At 37.8% G+C, this 17,953-nt stretch overlaps 1 protein-coding gene and 1 long non-coding RNA gene across 2 annotated transcripts in view; one reads left to right on the plus strand and one right to left on the minus strand.

Moving 5' to 3' along the window:
- The window catches only part of LOC127034257 (uncharacterized), a 127,480-nt gene that overhangs the window by 32,177 nt on the left and 77,350 nt on the right, over nucleotides 1–17,953 (plus strand). The window lies entirely within an intron of this gene.
- Nucleotides 1–17,953, minus strand: part of CDH8 (cadherin 8) — a 213,917-nt gene that overhangs the window by 26,592 nt on the left and 169,372 nt on the right. The window contains exon 10 of the mRNA XM_050922868.1: nucleotides 11,197–11,314. Within this exon, the coding sequence (XP_050778825.1) occupies nucleotides 11,197–11,314 (118 nt within the window). The remainder of the gene's footprint in view (nucleotides 1–11,196; nucleotides 11,315–17,953) is intronic.

Consider the following 17,953-nt stretch of genomic DNA (forward strand, 5'->3'; position numbering starts at 1 on the left):
TGTGAAAAGTTTTCCTCTCGAATACACTGATTCTAAGCCCCAACCTATACAGTGAATTCCCACACTGTTTTTGAAGAGAATATGGCTCACTGTCTTTATTACTGAAAGACAATTTATTTTATAAGTCTTTGATTTTTGCATAAACAGTCAGTACACTAATCTGCATGCACAGCTGAACCAACATGTGACAGAACACTTAAGCAATTTGTAACAGGGAAGAAACAGAAGGACAAGAAGAGTTACTGCCACTAAAGTTTGCTTATTTATAGATAAGTTCATTGGTTTAGACATCAGAAAGATATTATCAGAATACACAAAGATCTGAAACACAGACAAACCTAAAAGGGTCCAAGCAGATGTTGACAGATAAGAAAGAGAAATCATCTCTCGAAATTCCTATTAATGTTAAGGTTTATTTTTCTCTCAATCATTTTATTTATTTTAACCATGGTTAATGATTATATTAAAGTGACAAAATGGGAGGAAATGTGTGTGAGGGGGCAGTAGAATATAGTTTAATAGTCTGTGTGTACTGAGGAAGTTTTGGTGAAGAGCTACAATATTGCTGCTATGTTTGACTACATGTTCACCTCCCATTAAAGACAAGTGGAAACTGAAATTATACAGAAAATAAACATGTGAAGAAAACATTAAGTCCTCTCACCAAATGATCATGTATGTGCTGAGGCTTCATTAATTTATGTTTGCAAAGCACTTTGAGATCCTACAAGGTACTACATACAATCAAGACATTGCTGTACATCTGAAAAAAACGTTTAAAATTTCTAAGGGATCCAACTTTGGATTCCTTTATTGTCAAGATGTTCCTCAATGTGAAATTAGCACACTTGCTACCATCAAGGCCTGAGGTACAATATTTAGCTGAAATTATGTCAGACTGAAGCTTTAATTTGTTCTTATCTCCATGTGTCTACCTGGTCTTTTATCCGCATTCCAGATTTTCTTTGCTAAAATGAATTTATTCTTTCATGGTGACTGCCTGGCTCATTTTTTTTCTTTTTTCTGTTTTGTTTTCTTAATCTTTTTTGTTTTCCTTTTGCTCTGTTTTAAAACTATGCCATTGTTACTTACTTTACTGTATTTTTATTGACAAGTTAATGAAATAATTATTGGAAAAAGAAAGAAAACTATATTAAACTATTGGATCTGGCAAACACTACGGCAGGAAAATTCACATTTTCCATTGTAGTGCATATGGTGCTCAACACTGACCTCAGATCTTTTTCACTTAGACTGCACCTGGTTCTTAATTAGTTTGATTTATAAAATGAAACATAATTGACTCCTTGTCAACATTATGTTGCTAGCAGCACAAATCATAAATTATAAATAAGTGAAATAAAAGCCTCTTATAATCATGTATGCATAATGGCATGCTGTACATATATAATATTATCCCTTCCTTTATTGCTCTCCTTTCATGTTTGTTTGTACTGGTTCATGTTCACATAAATATTCTGAAATAAATTGTGTCATTGTGACTGATAATTCACGTGGAAAAAAAAAAAGGCTCTCTCAGGAGAGATATGATGCTGTGAAAGTGAGCCCTCCATTTGGGTATTTGAATTCCCTGATGATTGGCTGGATACTTTCATCTGTGGGGGTGATGGAGAAGCCAACACAACAGAGATAGGATGAAGACAGGACTGAAAAGGTTAAAAGAGTATCTGGAACAAAAATGCTCCAGTAGAGGCACTTTGCTAGCTATAAAATTTCAAAAAGAGGAGGAAAAAAAATAATAAAAAAACAAACAAACCAACAAACAAAACACCCCAAACCACAGCACAGCTGAAGAAGAGCCTAAGGATGCCTAAAAGAGGACAATAAGCTTACCAGGTGGCCCCCTCCTTGCTGGCTGGAACATCAGGTTGGCCTGTCTGGTCCAGTGAAGACTTGATTGATCACATCTGGCTTATGGCGGAGGAGAGAGGGGATCTGTCTGGCTGGAGCCCTGCATCCTGAATACAGGAGAGGAGTGAATATGGTTTCAGCTGGACAGAATAGACAGCATGGTCAAAATGTGGAGGAGGTTGATAGCTGTGTTAGAATTTGTGGATCTGGTTCTGTTCTCTGGCATTCGGTTTCAGCTAGAACAGAGGAAGTTCTTTGTCAAGCTGCCAAAAGGAGGCCATCTCTTCAGCCTATAGAGATGGCAAAAACTGCATCAATCATTGAAAGAAAGTGTAGACAGCAGCCAGGTAGAGTTAAAAGATATGTTTGAAGAAGAAATTGCACTCGGTCCTCACCTGTTCCCTGGCTCCAATTAGAGGTGAGCCTGGAAAGAGTAGCTGCCTACACGTGAAAAGAAAGATGGGGCAGGTGGCAGAGCACCAGGTATTGGTGGAAGAAGCAGAACAAGATTAAATGTCCAATGTGGAGGGATTACATGCCCAATACACACTCTGCTACAGTGGTGGCAGTGGGAAAATGCAGGTTTCCCTCTGTATTGCTGTTGTCCTCACTACAGACAATAATAGAAACTCCTTCTCTACAAGACTGCCCATTTCAAATATCACTCAGGTGATAGCATGGGGGTATTACAGAAAATAGCATGTAGGTGAGGTAGTAGAGGAAGATAGGAAAAGGGAAAAAGGAAGGTCTCAGACATGAAAGATACATGCTGAGCGAAAGAAACAAATGGTTCTAAGTAGATTGTGCACGTGCAAAGTGGCATGTTCTAAAACAGTGTTTCTCAAACCAGGGTCGCCACTTGTGTAGGGAAAGCCCCTGGTGGGCCTGGCTGGTTTGTTTACCTGCCCTGTCCCGCAGGTCCAGCCGATCACGGCTCCCACTGGCTGCAGTTCACTGCTCCAGGCCAATGGGAGGTGCTGGAAGCGGTGCAGGCCGAGGGACTTACTGGCTGCCACTTCCAGCAGCTCCTCTTGGCCTGCAGCAGCGAACCGCGGCCAGTAGGAGCCGCGATCGGCCAGACCTGCGGATAGGGCAGGTAAACAAACCGGCCCGGCCCGACAGGGGCTTTCCCTATACAAGCAGTGACCCCAGTTTGAGAAACACTGTTCTAAAAAGTGAAATATGTTATTTACATTACAATATAAGACAACACCACAGAAACTGAAACACAAGTGTATTTGTACAGTGTCTAGCAATATGTGGTCTGGGCATTTCTGGAGTGTAACAGAGACTCCTTTGTAAAAAAAGAAAAAAAAAGTCATTTACTTGAAACCCTAGTGGCCTGTCTCTGATTTAGAGTAACTGTCAAGAAAAGCATGAACACTATGAAAAAAAAATCAAATCAGATGTTCCTGATCCCTCACTCATCATCAATACAAAGAAACATCATGTGCCATCATGTTGCTGTTCATCTCATGGAGCAACAAACACATCCAACTCACTTGCAGGATGACATCACGTTTCAGAACTTCTTCAGTTATATGACCAAATAGGTTTAAGTATACTTGCCTACTTAGTGCTAAGAATGAAAATGTCCAACACAGCCACTGATCCCTGGCAGTTCCCATCAGATCAATCTTCTAGTGACTAAGAATGGGTGAACCAATGCAGAACAAACAGATAACCCCACTCCATTCTCCATGTCCATTTCCACAAGTGAACCTCTTCGAGACTTTACAAATGTCATCCCTCAAAGACATCCCTGAAGCTCAAGTTCCTCCCAGCATTTTTCTTGTTCCAGAGACAATAATTTTCTGCCAGTTTTGATAAGCAGCAAATTGCCACGCCCTGTGTACTGGCTACCTTCCACTTTCTGACACGTCGAGGGGCAGAGTTTAGACATCACCCACATTCCCAGTCTAGCACGGACCACATTCCACCCACCTGCTACAGTGGTGGTTAAGAGTAAGATGGTGGCAATATCTGCTTACCTCTGTGTCTCTGGGACCCAGGGTGCTCACTTCTTCTTTGCTCCCCTACACTGGCACAAAGTACAAATCACAAAGCTAGGCCTTCCCTCTCCCCCCTCGTTTTTTTTTTAAATTTATTTTTTTTTTTAAGAGTTGACCATGAACAATCACAGAAATCTAAACATTCCTGAATTTTGCAAATCTTCCGGCCTAAAATCTTAATTTTGTGAATTTGTAGACCTATACCTAGAATGTTATCTTTTAACTAGAACTGGTCAGAAAATGCTGATTTGATTAAATTGAAAAATTTAATGAAAACATATCTATTCCATTGACTACTTGCAGGAAATTAGTGAAACCTTTTGTTTCGATATGGTCATAACGTTTATTTTTTTGACTAATCTTTTTGACATTTATATTAGAACACAAATGTCAAAATAATAAAGTTGAAACAAAATGGTTCAACCTTCTTGAAATGAAATGTTTCAACCTTCTCAAAATGATACATTTTGATAAGATTAAAATGAAATATTTTTGGAATGTTTTGTGAAAAATTCTGAGATTTTGACTTTTTGGCCCGATTTGGGACAAAATGAAGTTGATGGAAGTTCCAAATTTTGATCATCTTTACTTTTAATTCAGTACAAGTTTATTAATATGATATTGATAAAATGATTTATAGGCCTAGGCCCAGATGCTGCCACGATTTATGTTTTTGGAGTAAGGTGCCACTTGTCAGTGGGTGGCAGATTGTCTCACAAAAATTACCCAATAACCCTAGTGTCCATGAAGTATTTTCAGATGTTTAATTATTTAAATATGTAAGCATCCAGTCTACTTAAGACTGAATACTGGCATCCGCACAGTGAGTAGCACCTCATTACGCAAGTAGTCCCATTGATTTGAGATGTCATAATGGTGCCCAAAGCAATTAAAGAAATTTAATCAGTAGCCTTTCAAGTACTTAGCAATTTTTTTTCATTAATAAAATGCAACTCATATTTTAAGTGCATGTACACACTGCCGCTGCTGCAAATAGGGTGGCAAAATATTTACTTATAGGCATCAGGACGTGCAGTGACCGCTTTGCAATCATATCAGTGATTTTTAAATAAAAGCATGACTTGAGATGTGATTTGGTACATTTCAGAAATGCACTTTAAAAAATATGCAGACCACCTTAATTACTATAGATAAAAATGAGGATAATAGTTAAACACATTAGATATATGGAAGCATGTGCTTCCCCTGGAGAACTGCCACTGTTAAATGAAATCTGAGCCAGGGTGGATGACAGCTGGCCACAAAGATTCCTGATGCTCATGTAACACTACATGAAATGGAAATGGAATATGAGGATTTATAGCACACATGCATAAGACAATAGGAGTGCTGACATTTTAGACATGCATTGTATATCCATAGGCAGTAATGGGTTTAATGGTGTCATTGGTAAAGCAATTTGTAATAGAGGTTGTCTCTCAAACTGGGCAGAGTAAAGAAAGAGCATTCAGCTAACATATTTTAACTCTCCAAGCTATCTATATCTTATATCTATCTATTTATATCTATTTATATCTGAACATCAATCAAAAACACAGAAGGGACTTTTAAAGGCGATGACAGACAGACAGACAGACCAACCAAGGAAAGGAAAGGGAGCACGATACTCAGGACAGAATCCTGTATTAGCACGACCAGAGTTACTATGGTAGGAGCAAAAGCTATTTTGTCATAGATTACCTCGTGAGTATGCATGTGACAGATGCTGCTAAAAAAAAATCTAACAGTTGGAATATTTATATATTTTTCTCTTTTTGTTTTTATTAAACTGAAGGCATAGAGATAACAAAAACATTTTCTGATTTCATATCTGTTCTGAAGATTGGCTTTTAGCATCTTCATTTTGGACAGTAAAATGAGGGGAAACAATCCCCAAAAGTGTTGCATACTTTTTCAGATAATTCATATAGTTTGGAAACAATAGCTTATAAATGGAAAGGAGGTGATTTGGAAAGCAAGTTTTAAATAAAGTGAGTAATTCAAGCATAGGACATCATGTAATCCAACTAGTGCTTGGGTGATATATAAGGTCTGATTATAACAACAGGCTATCTTACTTTAACCACGAGGCACATTGCCTACCAGTTTCAAGTCACCCCACTGAGGAAATAACTGACATTAAAATTGTTCAATCTGAGGAGCAAAAATATTGCACGTTTAAGCATGAATATTCTGGAAAATACTGTGTACATGGACAGACACACAAATTGATAATTATGCGTGTATGTGTGTATGAGCAGACAAAAAGGTGCATGTAATCATAAGTGTGAGAGTCTCGATACAATATTGATTGTATATATAATAAGTATTGTACCTAGGCTACCCAGAAATTGAGAATGGCATTTATTTATAACGTTTAATTTTGCTAGGAATAAGCTACACTACAGAAAGGTTTCTCATTAGAGTACACATGATGCTTCACTTTTTAAAGCAAAGTAAAGGAATATATACTCTTGGTTTTATTCACTACGCCTGCACCAATATTCACTTTGGTCCAGATTCTGGGATTCCCATCAAGAACATGGAATGCCTGTTGAGCTTTTTCAGGAATATTAATGTGTGCCCCTAATGTGGTCCCCTCTGTGCTTAGAGGGGCAGGTTTTCCTTGTCTTGCCCATTCTCTTCACGACTGCCCCTTGGTGAGTCCCAGCAGAGTTTAGCACTATGTACTCTCTCACCATTTTCTCTGCCAGGAGAGCCTCTGCAGCCCTGGACATTTGAGGACTATTTGATCCAGGGCATATTTTCAATACCCAACACATCTGCCATTTGAGGAACATTTTGAAGTTTTACCACTTAATGGCAAACATTTATTTGCTAGTTTTAGAATGAAAATTGCAATTTGCATTTGCAAACAAAACTTGAATGCCTGGGAAAACTTTTTTCATAAGCCTCTGCGCTTCACTGATCAAACAATAGGGATAATCAGAACAGGGGTTGCTTAATGGTAAATGCATATACAATATACTATGTTATAAATACAAAAGAAAGTTCATGTGGTAGCACTAGACTTCTAATTACATTTTTCATATCACGCTTTTATCATGATACTATAAATCAAATTCCAAAGCCTCATTTTCACAGGTCTTGTTTCAGTTCAGTGATGCTGCAAGGCTACAAAATTCCTTCTCAGTTTCCTAAATAATTGGTGGCATTTTGTTATCCATCTCTGTGCCAGAATTAGTGACTGGTGACCAGTTATATGTTGGGAGATTTGGCCCTATGTGGATAAACATTCTAAGGGTTGAGATACATTGTCAGAGTTTATCCAAATCTATCTGAACACCTTTGTTTGCCTGGACATCTTAAAAAATCAAGTTTTCACCTGAGAGTATTTTCAGTATTTCTTGCTTTGGAGGCAGTCAGGAGTAATGCAAGAACAGCATTACTCATGGTATTTCATTCATCCATCCAAAACCAGATACAAAGACATGCAAAAATTAGATAATCAATCACTTCACTCATAATTAGCAGCCGTCTATTAGGATCTGTCCTTGACTCACATGGTTGGGTACCTGGACCGATATTGCCACATGGTTTGTAAGACTGGGTGACCTGATTATGTGTTAACTAAGTAGAATTTTCAAGTCCCAATCTGATGGAGAGAGAAGGATTTAATGCATCTGGTCAGTTAACAGAATGATCAACTCTGCTTGCATCACAGTTCTAGAGAGTGAGCCTGTCTTTCAGTAGGTTTTCTGTGGCCAGCAGCAGCACATTTTGCTAAATTTAAAAATTATCAACCCATTCAGTGACACAGGAGATAAGAAAACATACTCAGGAACTGAAGTTTTGGACTCAGACAGAATGGAAGAAAATCATTGTATATTGCTTGATGAGAGATGTTCTATGGGCTTTAGCAAGATGCATGAGGTTCCTGATGATGTTCAAGATTACTTTGCTAGTCTAGCCATCAAAAAGGCAGTAGAGGTCCCAATGAGTTATTTCAAGATGTCTTGTCTATGGAAGAGATTGTAAATATGCAAATTTACCAGATAGAAAAGACAAAAATCTTGTCATGGTGCCTGTAAATCATTTCACAGGAACAAAATGTAGCTATGAACACTGGCCAATTTCTGTAACACATAATGTATTCTTGGGGGAGAGGGGAGGAAGTGTTTTGCTGAGTGCAAATGAAGGCCCAACATTATGTCAAAAGGTCAATTAAAAACATTTAGTAAAGGCAGGTTTTAGCCTATTAGAATATCACTCGTCACCTATGCAGCACAGTTAAGACAGCTCAAAAATTGTTAGATCACCTGGTGACAGTCTGCAAGGCTTAGAAGTCATATTAGCCCAAAGGGGATGAATTAAAGTGAATTGATAGTCAGAGGTTTTTGTAAGTATGTTACAACAACAAACTCAAACCGATACTACTATGTAGCCTTTCTTTATTATATGGGCCAGAAAATATGCCCCTGTCACAAACAGAACTACTCAGCTTTGATTTCCACAACAGATGTCAAACTGCATTGGTTGAGTGCTAGTGCCAAGAGAAGAGATCAATTAAAACTACTGCTCCTTCAAATATAAAGGTGTCTGCCAATCCCAAAAATGCCAGTGCAGCACAAAGGAAGCAATATTAGAGAGTAAGACAGTTTCAGAAAGACCCTAGAAAAGTGGTGGTTTTGTGCAGCATTGTGCTTCACAGAGTATGGAGAAAGGCAAGAAATGCTCAAAAAGAAATTAAATAAGCATAAAGAAAAGGAAAACATAAATGTAGTAACTTCATAATTTAAAAAATGCATTTGTAGCTTAAGAAGTCACTGAGACACTGGTCTTAATTCCACATTTAGTAATGCTCGGGAAATACTCTAACAGTCACTAAAGCTATTCCTAACTTGCAGTATTACACCAAAAGCGGAATTTGGACCAATGAGTTGAATTTTATAGGAACAATAGAGTAAATTCATCAGGCAATATCAGTCATGCTGATTGTGAAGATAGAGAACATTTTATAAGTCATCCTTAAGCATCGATGATTCACTGGCTTGACTATGTAAGGCGCCTTTATGGCTCTGTCCACATAGATGCTGGGAGTGAGTTTCACAGCTTGGGTGGATAGAGCTGTGTTTACGGAGCTTGCACTAACATGCTAAAAATAGCAATGTGGATTTTCTGGCTGAAGCCGAAGCTCAGGCTCTGACGCCAAGGGAGGGGGATGGACCTCAGAACTCAAGAACCAAAGCAACGTCATCACTTCCATGTTTAGCACGTTAGCCTGAACCCCACTAACATGAGTCTGTATAGACATATCCTCTGTGACATGACCCCTTGTCTCACCTCAGCTATATTATCCCAGTTTTGGATTTGGCAAGAATCCTTCCTGTATAAGGGAAGATTTGTTCTAGCGGATAAATTTGGATTACTTTAAACATCGAGAGGTCTTGATAAAAACATGCTTAAAGGGTGTATGTTATAGTATGTTTAAAGGGAATGATGTTATTAGGCCCAAAAAGATCGATATAACTGTATATCCTCACATGGAATTTGCAAAGGTTTATTCCTTAATGGGTGTGAATTTGTTATACAAAGAAAAAATGTAGTGGATTTATTATGATGGTTATTATTAAAATGTTAATTATAAAACAGTATCTCTGTTGTACACAAGAGTGGGATGTTGAAAAGAATATTAAGGCTCCACTCCTTGCCCCATACTGGTCAATGGGAATTTTGCCATTGACTTCAGTTGGGAGCAAGAGTGAATCTTAAAAGGGTAATAGATTGGAGCAGGAAGGTTAATTAGTGATATGAGCGGATAGTCTATGCTCAAAAACAGAAATGTAAAAACCTTTGTTTATTCTGTAGTGGCAATCCACTGCTTATGGGAGCTTCATATTTAGGGCACTTAATTCAAATGTTCTGTGATTTTTGGATTATGAAGAAGGGTTTTTTAGTCACTTTATTTTCTACAATGAATGTACTAATTAAGAACACAGTCCTATAAAGACTCTTTCATTTCCTGTGTAAAGATACATTCATGAGAATGAAGCAAAGAATCCTGTGGTACCTTATAGACTAACAGACGTTTTGGAGCATGAGCTTTCGTGGGTGAATACCCACTTCCTCAGATGCATGCTTCCTCATGCTCCAAAACGTCTGTTAGTCTATAAGGTGCCACAGGATTCTTTGCTGCTTTTACAGATCCAGACTAACACGGCTACCCCTCTGATACTCGACATTCATGAGAATATATATAAACTTAGAGTGAATAATGCTGTAATAAACATATCCAAAAAGAGAAAACTATGATACTTTTAAATAGGTTCAGAAATCTATTTTTTTATAAGGCCATATTTAATCAAGGAGTACCAACATACTTCACTGGCTGCTAGAGCTAGAATAACAATTGGTATGAAAATGGTGTTTTCTTCTTAAATGTTTATACATTTCCTTTATACACACAAAAAAATCATATTAATAGTAACAAGGCTGACTAGCAGGTTTTGATTTCCTTCATAATCATTGCACAAACGTGATATAGAGACTGAAATACAGGACGCAATATTATGAGAAAGAAAACCCTTGCCTGCCATACAAATACCTAGGAATGCACTGTTTATAGAATTATTGTGAACATTTCCAGCTCTCTCTCTAGATGACCTTCAGGTATAGCTGTGTGCCAAGAACAAGGATCAGACTAAATTTATTACTCAAAAAAAGTAAAATGGATTGAATTTGTTTTCTTCTTCCCGTCCCCCCCACCATGAATGAACTCCACTTCTATAGTATTACTCAATGAGACTATGCCTTTCCAGAAGTGCTATAAAACAGCAATTCTAATACAAAGTGCCCTTCAGAATTTGCTGTTAGAACGTGTTAAACAGTAGTAAGTCAGAATCTGTACACAGACACCATGCTGGCTTAAAACGTGTTTCCCTTTGGGGATTTAGTAAACATTTAGTTAGATGTCCCTGACTAGATGTGAGCCAATGTGAGTTCAATATTTATTTATCAGCATAGTTTTAACCGCTTATTTTACAATCTCTCTCTCTGCTATCTCAAAATCAATAAAAGTATAGTACAAATTAAATCCCTCTGTTCAAGTTTTATGTAACCCAAGGAGTTATTTTCTGGATCTAAATTCTGTTTTCATTTTAATTTTCTTCTTATCTATTGTACAGATATTGGAAATAGCAGAAGATGTGTAATCATGGTACCATTACACAGATAACCCACATTCTAATTGCTCAAGTGACAAATTGGTAAAGTAAATGGAAGTCAACCAAGCAATGCAAAAGAGAAATAAAATAAGTCATACAGTACCGCACTATATACGTTTTATATTTACCTTCATTTTTCTTAATGGTGAAATTCGGATTGTTGACCATTTCAGGAAGAAGACTATATAGAAAAATATGTCCATTTTTAGGATCATCTTTGTCAATGGCACTGATAGTTTGAATTACCTGCAATAGAAAAAGGTTCCATAAAATCTACAGCCTCAGTGTAAGTTCTATAGATCACCAACACAAGGTTTTATTAATTAACCTGCTATATATAAAGATACTGAAAATCTGCATTCACTGAGGGAAAGGACATTCTTTATTATATAGATACATTCTGATTTCTACTTTCACGAGTGTAAGAATCCTCCCCCACACATATCTAAACTTCTGTGTGGACTGCCCAGATTGTATAGAAATGTAGGGCTGGAAGAGACCTCGAGAAGTCATCAAGTCCAGCCCACTTTGATAAGGGAGGATCCAGTAAACCCTAGATCACCTCTAACAGGTGATTGTCCCACCTATTCTTAAAAACCTCCAATTATGGGGCTTCTGAAACCTCCCTTGGAAGCCTATTCCAGAACCTAACTATCCTTAACATTAGAAAGATTTTCCTAATATGTAACCTAAATTTCCTTTGCTGTAGATTAAAACCATTCCTTCTTGTCCCACCTTCAGTGGATATGGACAACAATTGATCACATTTCTTTTTATAACAGCCCTTCACATATTTGAAGACTGTTTTTAGATGCCCTCGCAGTCTTCTTTTCTCAAGACTATGCATGCCCATTTTTTGTAACCTTTCCTCATGTGTGGTAGCCTCTGAGGCACTATGCCTCCTGGGATACTCATGGTTTGATATAGCTTTGCACAGGAATGTGCCTAGAACATTCCAGCCATAAAACTCTCTCCATCACCATTCTCTTCCCCCTGAGCTGAACAAAGTTCTTAAAAATGTACCTTTTTGTGTGAAATTTTGCATGTCTAATATTACCTAACAGTGATGTTTTTAAGTTAGAATAAAATTTCATCAGTCATTTCAGAAGGTATGGAATTGCAAAAACAATCAAAACCTTTTCTCCTTTTAATAAAATGCTTACCAATTCTTGCGAAAATATCCCCACAAAACTAGTTTTGAGTTAACACAATAAACTTAGGATGCTTTGCACATTGTCCAGAATATGGCATTATTTTAGCTAAGTTTGGTGGGGAAGATTGTTTTTAAATAACAAAATAAGGAAAATTTGAAAATCAACTGCACTTATTCTGCACAACTTCTATATTCAGTGGTGTATATGGAGTGCTAGCACTGCAGGTACAGTTGCTGACCTTCTTCCAGGCCAAATGGGATTGCAAAGGACAGGGGAGAATAATATAAGAATACAACACTTCCAGAAAAGTAGGAGTGGAATTTAATGGGGTTTAAAGTCTGGGATAGATTTAGTTGATTCCAAATATTTCCCCATCAGAAGTGGAGACAGGAAGAGATAGGGACCTAGACACAGGTTTTAGGGCCTGATACTACACTCTTGAACACAGTGAGAATGTTGCTGTTAGCTTCAATTGATGTCGAATCGGACACTCAATGAGTATTATTTAAATTTTCATTTCCTCACTGAAGTCAATACAACTTTTCTCTTATTGCTTTATTGCCAAAAAACACCCAAACAAACAAAACCCTCATAATAACAACTGAAAATGTGAAAATCCATCCTGAGACAAATATATTTAAGAGTCACAGCAAGTTTCAATTCAAAGAAAAGAGCAGTATGTTTGGATATGATCTTACTCATGAGGAGGGACTTGAATGAGCCTGAATGCCCAACTTTCAAAGTTAGCCAAAGATCAATATTTTCAAGTTTCTGGCATGGAGGAATAACCACTAACTGGTGTTTTACATTCCTTATGCCTCAGTGAGAGAGAATAGCTTGATAACAAATATTTATCACAATGCATATATTACATATATTATCATAGCCATGATCATTCTCTTCCCCATTCCTGCCACAGAGTGGGAGCAGGAATTAAAGTCTTCCATATAGCACAACAGATAGTTAGACAAGGCAAACAGCAATTCATTAAATACATTAAATCTGTGTGTATGTGTGTGTGTCTATATATAGTCAGATATAGATACAGACACATTAATACTTTTGGTATGACATTGTATAAAGTTTTTATAGGCATGAATTTGGGATGATCTCATTCTCATACTATCAGGCATTCCGAATAGGTCAAATATTTTACAAAGCATCTATTTGTAGAAATGTTTTACAAAATTTAATATACCTATATAATAATCTTGCAGGATTGTCAATCTGTCTATCAACCTGAAACCTTACCCTAGAATGTCTATTGAGTCAGTGTGAAGTGATAGAAATAGCTACAATCATAGCTGAGAGCTCTTTTTGTTTAGAACAGTGGTTCCCAAACTTGTTCTGCCGCTTGTGCAAGGAAAGCCCCTAGCAGTCCAGTCGGGTTTGTTTACAGGCCGCATCCACAGGTTCAGTCAATGGTGGCTCCCAGTGGCCATGGTTCGCTGATCCAGGCCAATGGGAGCTGCGGGAAGTGGCGCAGGCCGAGGGACGTACTGGCCGCCACTTCCAGCAGCTCTCATTGGCCTGTAACAGCGAACCGCAGTCACTGGGTACCATGATTGGCCAAATCTGTGGATGTGGCAGGTAAACAAACCGGAAGGGACTGCTAGGGGCTTTCACTGCACAAGCAGCAGAACAAGTTTGGGAACCACTGGTTCAGAATATCACCAGGTTTGATCACCACCGGGATTCACAGTTTGTTACGATTCAGTTTTTAAGTTATCAGCCATTTTTCAACTCACAAATTTTCCCTTATTCAAAATAGTCACCATCTCCTATTACTGTTAATAGGCCTAAAGTCAGTAAAATGGCTTTCATTTCGCTACAGACTAACTGTATGTGGAAGTAAGGCTTATCTTAATAGCTCAAGGGGTAGGAGGGGCAGGGATAGTTCAGTGGTTTGAGCACTGGCCTGCTAAACCAAGGGTTGTGAGTTTAATCTTTGAGGGGGCCATTTAGGGATCTGGGGCAAAATCAGTACTTGGTCTTTCTAGTGAAGGCAGGGGGCTGGACTCAATGACCTTTTGGGGTTCCTTCCAGTTTTATGATAGGTATATCTCCATATTAAAGTTGGCTGCCACCTCCCACTGTTTTCAATGATACTGAACCTATGCCCACATGGAAAATGGCTGCCATAATTCAGGAGGAGAAACAGGACACAGGGATTGAGAGGGGCAGCAGAGACACTGTGACAGGTGAATTGGGAGAATGAGAGGGAGTATGGCACTGGGGAAAGCAGGATGCAAGTTATGGCATGGCAGGGAAATGGAGTGCATTGGTGGGAGAAATGCAGAAGATAATAATGGGGATTTGGGAGATGGAGGAGATAGAATGGCAGCTGCTCCAGCCTTGGAAGGGGAGTCCCTGTGGAGCAACAAGGGGTAGGGTGTGTTGAAGTGCATCTCTCACAGACTGACTGTGAGTAACAGGATTGTGGCAAGAGAAGCCATCACAATGAAGCGAGATGCTCCTCCAGTTTAGCAATTTTCAGTGCTGGGCACACAGACTGAGCTCTCTGCAAGAGTCTTGGTGCTAAGGACAGAGACCTATCACACCACTGAGCATTGTCTTCACCTAAGGCTCCAGGCAGCAACAAGCATCAGACTGGTGCTGGGTCTAAACAACTGAGAGGGAGAATGGTATGTCTGAGCTAGGTGATATAAGCCATAGTTCTCACATGTGCTTACATGTAATTTGATGGTGTGCACATTTTATATTTGTATACTTTGTTAGTTGCCTAATATTTTCTTCCAGTAGTCACTGTGGCTTCACAGGACTTGACAAATTACACCCAGGTTTTCAGCTAATTCTATTTATTTTATATATAGGGTTAACTTTTACATCCCTCCACTTGCAAAGATTTAGCTGCCATAACTTCAAATATATAGTGCTCAAGAGGAAACAAAAATACCTATAAAATAACCTAAAGTAGTTTTTCACTACATAAAAAGTATCCCAATTAAATAACTGTATCAGGGAATCTCCAAGGCTAGAAGCAAGTGTTGTCTGTCCCACTGCAAATATGGGATTTTCCCTTTTCCAGAGGTGTTCAGTTCTAATTTCTCTCTCTGCAGGTTTGTAAAACATCAGACCTTGTCTCTAGCTCAGGACTGAATATTGCCAATCATGGGTCTTAAAGAAGTGCAGGTTGGAATGGAATTCCAATTTTTGGAGGAAACAAACCATTGTTGTGCAAGGTTTTTTTGTATTTTTGTTTGATTTCTAACTGAGACTTTTTGAAACTTGGGGATTTAGAATGTTATTGGAAGACATAATGAGGAGATCGATTAGTGAGCAGAGTGAAATTTAGGTGCTCAAGTGCTCATGATAAATGCAATTTATCAAATATGTATGCAATTTAAATATCTTGCTGGTTGCCTAACTGTATTTCTTTCCAGTGTTATATGGGAGAATTGGTTCTAATTATTTCTCTCCTTCTCCAGGGTTTCCATTAACTAAAAGTCACTAGCCAGCCACCATAGTGCCATGAACTTTTCAGCTCCCAGAAACTATGCAAGATAGTTCAGGTCATTATTTAGATTGGAAATCTTTGAGAAGTGGAATCTGTGGGCACATATATTGTTTTTTGTGCACAGATCTGATGCTTCTCAATCTTCTATGAAACTTATTCCTTACATTGAAATTATTCTCACCCACGTTATCATTTTTTTTTATAAATACACACAACAATATAGTCAAAACTTAGCATTAACAAAATGTTACAGTTATTATTTTACTAGCACAAGACAAGAATTTAGGAGTTAACATTCCCATAGCAACCTTACTCTACTCCTTTCTATGTATGCATTACAAAAAGATTTTTTTCAGCTTATAAAATATGTGCAGTAATATAAACTGCTTTGTGGTTGACCTGTCCTCCTTTTTCTTCACAGGATTTTTAAATAATTCTGAACAGCACAATAAGGAACTCCACAGAATAAAATTGGTTCATAAAGGATAGTTTTAAAACCTCTGACTTATTGATGCATATATGTCAGGTTGCTACCCTTAAGGTTGCTGAATTCCTCAACATTTTTCCACATAAAATTTCAACCTTGATTTTCTGTTAACAAAGTTTGTGCATGTAATTGAGTATGTATACGTTTTAAGGAAGAGAGCACTAAATTAACATTTTACCTAACAGGCATATCTGAATTGAAATTAATAGCATAGGTATCCCAGAGGATTGCACATCGTTATATTCTGCAACCTTGTATTACATTCCTGCAAAGCCACAGATGCCTAAAATGATAGCATTCCTAGAAGAGTATCAGTATAGTAATAATGAATGCTACTGAAAGCTAAATAGCAAAATCTTGCAAATATAATGTACCTCTGTATGATTTTAATGCACAGCATAGTTTTAATTTACTCAAAACATACCATAGCTGAGCAGCATTACAGAGTATGGTTTTATGTGAATACAAAACTTTGCATTGGGAGGAAAGGCATTCTCATAATTAAAGTCTAGTTTCTACTATTTGTAACCCTCGCCGTGACTAGAATATCACAGACGCCAAAACTTTCATAGAAAGTGTGCTGTTCAGGAACACTTTGGGTTACAATTGAACTACCCTGCAGAGTCTCAGAAACGTAGAAGTGGAGCCCTGGTCTTTGCAATTGTCTCCATGACTATGCAGCTAGAACCCAACTTCGCCAGTAGCATGGTCTTCCCCTCACTCACATGGGACTGGTTGACACTTCACACTATTAATACAACTAAGTAGAATCAAGTTAGAGACAAAATGTCTCAGAAAGTTGTATTCTATTTTAAACTAGCCTGGACCTAAGGCCTATGGGCTTGCTGGGTCTACAGTAATTTGAACTTTGTAGCTAGCAATTGATAATATCAAAGGCATAAACTGCTTTTCATTCAGTTGGAAAATGCCTTGACAATGAATTAGATTTTTCCCTCAAAAAGACATTTTTAGTATTTTCCTGTTGTATGTAAAATGTACAAAGAGCTACATGAATACATGTGCGCACACTTTTTCTATCTTTCCATCTAGCTTTGAGTTTTGTATTTTGCTGTTACAGATTTGGAATAAAAAGCGAAGAAAAGTCATCTGGCAGTATTATACATCAACAGTTTTTAATACATTCTGTCACGTCACCAGCAGCAGCGCTTGCCACTCTCAATTGTATCAGGACCCAAAATAGAAGACTTGGAAAACTGAACTGTAATAGATGGTTCAGTCAATATATTTAGGGACTGCAAATAAGGTTTGGTAACAGGTTCAGATGTAATCTTTTTCCTTAAGGTGATTCAAATTCAATTTGAACTTAGGTTTAAGTTAAACTGCAAATGTAAATATCCTGATGTAGCTTAAAGCTATCGCACCCTTTCTTCACATGCAACGATGCTGCTTTAAAATGTTAAACATCCAGCTACATTAGGATTTAGATGCTACTTATTACAGCCGTCACTTTCTCATATTAACCTTCTTATGGCTTGGAGATGTAGCATTATTTCTACTTCAGTTTTTTAAAAAAAGAAAAGAAAAAAATGAAAACCTTGACTTGTCAATATGTTTATTTGCAAAATGTTAACGGAATAGTCAAAGTAAAATATCAGCCACTGTATTTGTTGAGATTTTGTGATGAACTGTGTGCTGCGTAGTATGACACTGCTAATTTAGACCCTGCTCCTTCAAGTTACAGTGCAAGGGTGGATACTTGCACCTGCCCTGGGGCAAAAAATGGAGAATAAGTTGCAGAATCTGGG

Source organism: Gopherus flavomarginatus, chromosome 14 (assembly GCF_025201925.1).
Source record: "Gopherus flavomarginatus isolate rGopFla2 chromosome 14, rGopFla2.mat.asm, whole genome shotgun sequence".
Taxonomy (NCBI): domain Eukaryota; kingdom Metazoa; phylum Chordata; order Testudines; family Testudinidae; genus Gopherus; species Gopherus flavomarginatus.